The sequence below is a fragment of the Cnephaeus nilssonii genome (genome assembly GCF_951640355.1).
Source record: "Cnephaeus nilssonii genome assembly, chromosome: 21".
Lineage (NCBI taxonomy): Eukaryota > Metazoa > Chordata > Mammalia > Chiroptera > Vespertilionidae > Cnephaeus > Cnephaeus nilssonii.
In genome coordinates this window covers 14,496,968-14,504,509 of record NC_137092.1, presented here as the reverse complement: position 1 = coordinate 14,504,509, position 7,542 = coordinate 14,496,968, and the positions used below count along the sequence as shown (strand labels likewise).

At 57.4% G+C, this 7,542-nt stretch overlaps 1 protein-coding gene across 1 annotated transcript in view; it reads right to left on the bottom strand.

Moving 5' to 3' along the window:
* Window positions 1-1,262: 1,262 nt before the first annotated feature.
* The window catches only part of INTS3 (integrator complex subunit 3), a 39,290-nt gene continuing 33,010 nt past the window's right edge, over window positions 1,263-7,542 (bottom strand). The window contains exons 22-30 of the mRNA XM_079761582.1: window positions 6,569-6,637; window positions 5,666-5,741; window positions 5,209-5,322; window positions 4,813-4,861; window positions 3,161-3,328; window positions 2,716-2,816; window positions 2,477-2,549; window positions 2,143-2,299; window positions 1,263-2,049 (exon numbers count right to left, since the gene is read on the bottom strand). Of these exons, the coding sequence (XP_079617708.1) occupies window positions 1,972-2,049; window positions 2,143-2,299; window positions 2,477-2,549; window positions 2,716-2,816; window positions 3,161-3,328; window positions 4,813-4,861; window positions 5,209-5,322; window positions 5,666-5,741; window positions 6,569-6,637 (885 nt within the window). The 3' untranslated portion in view covers window positions 1,263-1,971. The remainder of the gene's footprint in view (window positions 2,050-2,142; window positions 2,300-2,476; window positions 2,550-2,715; window positions 2,817-3,160; window positions 3,329-4,812; window positions 4,862-5,208; window positions 5,323-5,665; window positions 5,742-6,568; window positions 6,638-7,542) is intronic.

The window sequence follows — 7,542 nt, the reverse complement described above, 5'->3', positions numbered from 1 at the left end:
CAGGTCCTGGGCGGTGCTCAGGCCTCCCCTTAATCCCAGGGTCATCTCATTTTAGGTCCCTCAAGGGCGGTTTAGGCATCTGGCTGGACTTTGGCATCCAGGTCTGAGCCAAAGTTTGGATCAAAGTCCACCTCTCCCTCTTCTATCTCATTTGCACCCGTGATGGAAGGGTGCCTCTGTTCTCTCCCAAAAGACTGAGGACTCGGCCCCTTGCCTGTTGGGTGCTGCAAGTCCCGGCAAGGTAGCCAGACCCATGCCCTCCCTCCAGCTGCCAGCAGCGGCGGCAACCCCAGGGGATGGGTGGGAGCTGAAAGTTAAGTAGGGGAAAGGTGGAGGCCCAGCCCGCCAGATTTCCGGAGGGGCCGTGGCGGAGGCCCCGCCCTTTGGGCAAGGGTACAGTAATTGGGGCCAGCCAGTGAGTGCTTTCCATCCCGGTTTTAATTGGGGCAGAGAAAACTGGGGAAGGAGAGAGGCAGGAAGAGAGGCCTCTGGCGGTTCAGACTTGCAAAGGAAGGAGTAGCAGCTCTGAGGGAGGGGAGAAGCTGGATTCTGAGAGGAGCTTGCAGGCTGAATAGCAACTGTCTGCAGTCAGCCTGAACTTCACTCCTCTCTAGCTGGCCACCGGCCGCCCTGACAGGAGGGGAACAGCACAGCCAAGGAGCTCTTCCGGCTGCGGGCACACAGTGTGGAGGGAGGGAGCCCCCTCCCTGTAACTGCACTCTCCACGTGTCCGGGATCTGAGTTGGGAGCATTCCTCGTAGTTGGCATTCCTAAATGGAATATGACAAACACTAGCTTCTGGAAGTCTCTACTTGAGATGGTTAAGGACAGACCTCGGCCTACTGCCTGGCCTTCACTGCCAGTGGCAGCCAGAATGATGGGGGACAAAGCCAAGTCCCCTCTGCTTCAAACAAGAAGAGGGGAGGACAGCCTGACCGGTGTGGCTCAGTGGTTGAGCGTCGACCTATGTATGATCTAGGAGGTCACGGTTCAATTCCTGGTCAGGGCACATGCCCGGGTTTCAGGCTCAATCCCCAGGAGGGGGCGTGCAGGAGGCAGCCAAGCAATGATTCTCTCTCATCATTGACGTTTCTATCTCCCTCTCCCTTCCTCTCTGAAATCAATATATTTAAAAAAAAAAAGGGGGGGGGAGGACAGGAAGGGGAAAGGGGGAAATTATGAAGTCACAAGAGGGGTGCCAATTAAACTGAGACTACCTGTACATGCACAGGGTAAATGGGGGCAGCAACTCCAGCACAAAAGAGGTTCTGGCTTGTTTTATTGTCATTTAAAAACAGCTTTTAAAACACGATTATCTCTGCCAAAGAAAACCCCACAAAAACCCAAAGAAGACAACCAAGGAAATGGGACCTTTGACAGTTCTGGGGAACAGTCTGAGACTCCTCAGGGCTCTGGCCCAGCGTGAGGTGCCTCCAGGGCACGCCAGGTTCCTCCTGAGCGCTTGTGGCATCTGCCCCATGGAAAGAAACAGGCAGCCCGACATCGTCAGATTCAGTGCCCATTTCATACCAGTGTATGGAGAGCGACGAGGCTGCCTGTTCAGGGCAAATGAAGATCTAAAGGGGATCATCAGAAAGGACACTCGCACCCTTGAGTCTTTCCTCTCATCCTCGTCTGGCCAGCTGCCCCTCTGCCATTTCTCCTCTTGATTTAAACAGCTCTTTGGGCTGGGGCGGGGCAGGGGCCTGAGGGCCTCCCCGCAGTCCAGGTTCTGAGCCTCTGGCTTCAGTGGGAACCCAAGTGCCGGTGGAGCAGCAGTGTGATGGGCGGAGGCCCCGGGGAGGGGGAGGAGGGGCGGAGGGCTGCATGGCAGCGGATCAGGCTTCCCACCAGCTGAGTTCTGGGATGGGGAGAGAGGGTGCTTCCCCTACCATCTCCCCGGCCCGTTAAACCTTTGATTCACCGAGGAGGAGAGGGTCGTCCAACTAGGGGTGGGCCGGGAGCAGGGACTCAGTCACTGTCAGACCCCACGGCGGAGGACCCCTTCCGCTTCCGCTTGGTGGGCTTCGGCTTTGTGTCTTCTTCCTCCTGGAGGGGACCGAAGGGGGATCGTCAGCCTGACAGCTGCTGCCCAACTCCCCTGCCCCCACGTTCCTTCCCTGCGCTGGCGAGGGTTCTCACCGAGGCACTGCTAGAACCAGACTCTTCTTCGGCATTGGGGGGCTGAGTGGCATTCTTTCGACTCCGGGGGCTGGAGAGAGCTGCTTTTCGCCGGCTCTTAGGGGGTTTGGTGGAAGAGTCCTCGTATTCCTCTGCCAGGGAGAAGAGGTCGCTGAACCTGAGGGACAGGAGAACGAGCTCTCAGAGGGGGCCTCTGGCCTCCTTCCCATCTTCTCTGCCCCCTGCCCGGGTCTCAGCTGCTCTTCAACCCCACGGTCTTACTGGCCATTAAGTTTGTGTCCCCAGAGGGCCCCCTCCCCTTGGCCTTCTCCCACTCCTTCCCAAGGAGCCTCACTTCATCTTGTGGGCTTCGTCGCAGCTCGCCTGGACATGCTGCAGCGCCTGGAGAATGGGAGTCTGGCTAAAGACTAGAGGGAGAAGGAAGGGACAGCAGGGAGGGAAGAACAGTCAGAGGTCTGGGAGCTTAACAACGGTACCCAGGGGTGATCTCTGCCCTGCTCCCACCCGGCCCAGGGGCGGTCTGAGCCAGGGTGGCACCGGGCATGCCAGACTCAGGGAGGGCGGCCAGCATACAGTTCTGCTTGGTGTTGGTCAGGTTGAGACGCAGGTTGTCCAAGTGCTCCAGGATCTGCTCCAGAGTCAGCTGGGCCAGCTTGCTGCTGGAGCTCCTCAGGCTGCAAGGAAGTCACGGGGACCAGATCTGAGCTCCCAGTGCGGGCTCCCGGAGTGCACTCTCCCCCCCCCAGGTCCCTCCTGCAGACACACAGCCCGTACAGGGAGGGGACGGGGACCGAGGGCTGGGAGGGGTGCGATGGGATCAGGGAGGTGAGCTAGAATAGGGGCCAGCCACAGGGCACTAGGAAAAGAGGGGAAGGGGCCACAATGGTCCTGCGTGCCGTGTAGCTTCGGACCACTAGGTGTCACCCACAAGCCGGGCAGGGACAGCATGGGCTGCCCTGGGGGTGGCGGGTGGACAGCGGCAGCTGGGCCTGGTGTGTCCTGAAGGGCCCACTCCCACCTCTGCCTCTTGCGTGGGAGGCTGTTGTTCTTGATGAGCAGGGACTTGATGTGCTCGGCCAGCAGTTCATCGTGCTTCATGCACCAGTGTCGCAGGATGCTGGTGGTGAACTGGTCATCGGGGTGGCAGGGCCGGCTCAGCACCATCTTGACCATCTCCTCGCTGGGCCTGGGGGCGTGAGAGGGGCTGTGGGCACCCTGCTCACACAGCTGGCCTCAGGAACCTCCAGATCTCTCCCATGTACTTACTTCCCAAACCTCAGCCTTCCCCACCCCTGCCCCACCCGAGTCCTGCTGTAGCTTCCTACTCTCACATCCCTCTCCCTCTTCTCGTTAGGCCCAGGAATGCCTGGTTTCATCCTCTGCAGAAGCCAGGAGACAAGAAGTGAGATTCTTTCATTTCTGTGGTAGAAGGTGCGTGTGGACCTGCGGGAAGGAAGCCCCAAGTCCCTCCCTTTCCCCCAAACATTCAGGAAATGGACCAGGGAGGCAAAGGACAACATGTGGTGCGTGAGCATTGCCCCTCCCCTCCCCCACCTTCCCGGATCTGTGAGCCACACTAGCACCCAGCCCAGGGAAGGCGCCGGTGAGGGCTGGGAAGGCACAGTCCCCACACAGTCCTCCTGCCTTCCCACTTCCTTTAGGATGCTTTGTTCCACTTCTAGTCTCTCAGGCAAGAGAGGAGGAAAGGGAAAGACAGGAAGGTAGGAAGGAAAAGACACAGCTGTTGTGCCATGTATATGGAGCTGTTGCAGGAGTGCCTGTGATGGCCCTGACTGGTGTGCTCAGTGGTTAGAGTGCCAGCCTGAAGGGCCTTTGATTCCATCCCCGGCCACAATAGGGGCACATGCGGGAGGCAACCAATGGATGTGTCTGTCTCACATCAATGTTTCTCTCTCTCTCCTCCTCCTCCCTTCTACTCTCTCTAAAAATCAATGGAGCCCTAACCGGTTTGGCTCAGTGGATAGAGCGTTGGCCTGCGGACTGAAAGGTCGCAGGTTCGATTCCGGTCAAGGGCATGTACCTTGGTTGCAGGCACATCCCCAGTAAGGGGTGTGCAGGAGGCAGCTGATCGATGTTTCTCTCATCGATGTTTCTAGCTCTCTATCCCTCTCCCTTCCTCTCTGTAAAAAACCAATAAAATATATTTTTTTAAAAATCAATGGAAAAAATATCCTCGGGTGAGGATTAACAAAACAAACAAACACAAAGTGTCTGTGATGGGGGCGGGGCCTCTCTGCCTTCTCTCCCTCTCCGCCTCACCCCACCCAGCAGGGAACCAGCAGGTTGAGGAAGCGGGTGGTGTGTGACCCCTCTGTTCTGACCCTTGCTCCTCTTGGATTAGCCAGTGGTGGCCTCAAGAGCCTGGGGGAGGGGAGAGAAGCTCCCGGGATTAGAACTGCTGTGGCAGCAGGAAACAGGGATGTCCGGTCCCCACCCCCAGGGCAGCTCCTGGTGGGCAGGGGGGAAAGTCCAGAGGAAGCCCAGATGGCCGGGAGCTGCTGATTTGTCAATCACTTTGGGGAAAGGACAGAATAGGCCCAAGTCAACAATAGGCACAAACACGCCAAAGGGGCAGGACCAAAGCCCTGCAGTCAGGAGCATCTCTTGGTATGCTGGACGGGGGCTCTTCAGCTCCAGGGGGGAACTCACTTCTCTCTCCGGAGCTGAAGCAGAAGGCAGGACAGGGCCTCGGGGTGCTCTGTGGAGGAAGGGGAGAGGCCATTCAGAGGCATGCATAATTCCAGGAAGACATCGGGTACCTCTCCCATCCTCCAACCAACAGCCACTGGGAGGAGCAAAAACAATCTTCAGGAGCCAGGAAGAGGAATCCTACCCGCTTCCTGCACAGCCTGAGCCCAGCCCGGGGCCTGGCTCAGATGGGCGTGCAGGGCTCAGCTAAGAGCAGAAATGGCTGACCTTCTGCAAGAGCTTCGGTGCGAGGGGAGCAGTGGGCCTGGGCTCATCTAGAAGGCTAGAGGCCTCAGCCTTGCCCCAGCCCGACTAGGAGAGTCCCGTCACCACGCTCCCTACCACAACCCTACTCACCCTTGTACTTGAGGTGCTGCAAGATGGGGATGATGGTTTCCAGGGGTATGTTGTGGGCCAGGAAGAGCTGCCAGGCACAGTACTGTTCAAAGGTTTCCCACTCTAGGCTCTGGACTTCGAGACAGTGAGGAGACATTTATTGTCTCTTTCTCTCCCTTCCTCCCTCCCTCTCTTCCCCTAACAACCAGCACTCCAATCCTAAGCCTACAGATACTTCCCCTTCCACAAAAAGCTTATTTCCAAAGCCTTCAGATAGCTTCTGTACCCCATCAGCCCTGAGCTGGAGATTATCTTTCCATCTTCCAGAGCAAGGAGCAGATCCAGAGACATGACCCCAGACCGCAGAGCAGGGTGGATGCTGTTCTGTCCCTTCTCAGCCCCACAACCAGCTCTCCCGTTCCCATCCACAGGCTGCCACCCCGCTTCTCCCAGGTTCCTAAAGGGTCTGCTCACTTACTGAGTATGTTGAGGACGGAGTCTTTTCGAAACATGACCAGGTTCCCCATCATCACATGGCAGACCAGCTCCTGGAGCTAAGGAGGAGGAGAAGAAGCCATAACCCCCTGGTTCTAAAGGAGGCCGGGAAGCTAGCATGGAAGGAGAACCAAGAGGGCTCAATACGGGGGAAATCAGAGGAAGTGAAAGCCTAGTTTTTAAAGGTTTAGGGAGGAAATGGCACACAATGGATGCCGGGGTCTCTGAAGGACAAAGGGGCCTGGGAAAGAAGGAATAGGCCAGGGTGGTAACCACAGACCCATTTGGGGCAAGAATAGTTAATGAAGCCACCTCTCACAGCGAGGCAAGAGAATGGCAACGTCTCTACCACAGTCAGGGCCTCGGACCCATCCCAGCCTGCACCGCGGAGGGAAGGGCCATGGGAGACCCAGCTCTGATTACAGGTGTGGGGAAAGCAAAGCAAAGGACGGACTCTGGAGTATTAAACTTCCTCCTTTATGGATGGAGAGGAGGAACAGAAACGGGGCCCCAGTTCAGGCCTGAGAATGGACGTGAGCAAAGCTAAAGCCTCTTGGGGACGTATGCATGGTGGAAAGGTCAGACAGAAACGGTGTGACATTTCATCCTGAGCCAAGTACGTGGAAGGCCGGTGAGAGCAAAAACCAATCCCTTCGCTTTCCCTGTGGAACAGAAGTGCCCCAAGAATATGGAGAAGGGGAACCCCTGGGGGACTACCAGCCCAACCTGCCCCTCTGGGGCTGCTCTCCTTCCAGCCCCCGGCCGGGGTCAAGTGCACACAACAGCCGCCAGGAGCAGCCGGACGCTGTCTGCAGGCCGGGTGGGGAGGCAGAGCCCCGATTTCCAGTCCTGCCTCCCACACTTCTTGGGATGACAACTCGCTCACCTGTGCAGAGTCAATGACGGCCACGATCATGTTCAGTAGCTCCCCACTCCGCAAGGTCTCATCTGGAAACTGGAGCGAAAAAGAGGGGTCCTAGGGCAGGAGTCCAGGGCGCACCCCTTGGCCTTCACCTCACAGCCCATTCCCCTGCCTTAGCATGTGGTCGGGGCAGGGGGGGGGGGGGGCCTGGGTGAGCCAGACACAGGGTCCTAATAGAAAACCCTAAACAAAGACCCAACAGCTATGAAGCTGGGAACCTAACCCCTGAGAACCGGGTTGTGTTACGTGTGGGGTAGTGTGTGCGCGCGCACGAGGGAAGGAATGGGAGCTACATAGCGACAAAGCTAGAGCAGAAAGGGATTGGACACGACGGTTCGTTCTGTGTGGTGACAAAATACGCATTTGCATCTCTGGCAGCAAAGAAATCCAATCTATTCTGATCCTCAGCCAAAGAGAAGGTGTAGAGAGTGTGTGGGTGTTCAGGGAGTGTTCAGGGTGTGGGGGGTGGGCAGGACCCCTTCTGGAGAAACCAGTTCACCAGTTAGGGAGCAGAGAAGGAAACTGCCATCTGCTGGGCAGCTGCACCCCTCCTCCCTCCAGTTCTGGCTGAGATCACAGTTCCTCCTGTCAGGCCCACACCCGGTGCCCTGATTTCCCAGTTCCTGCCAACTTTCACCAAAGGAGGAAGAGCTCACACCTCCTGTGTTCCAGTTCCAGGGAAGACTACGCGTGGGCCGGGAAATGAAAGCTGAGTCTCCACCAGAGGCCCTGGTCTTTGGGAACCATTAGAAAGACTCTGAGGGTGAGCCATCTGCTGGCAAGAGGGCTGAGATCTGTGAACGTGGATCTGGATGGGGGCCCGTCCTGGGTCCAAAGCCATGAAGCCAAGTATATAGGCCCAGATCCCAACTCGCAGAGACACTTGGGAGCTTTCAGACCTTTTTAAATCTTTAATAAAGATGTGGACGGCGGGGACA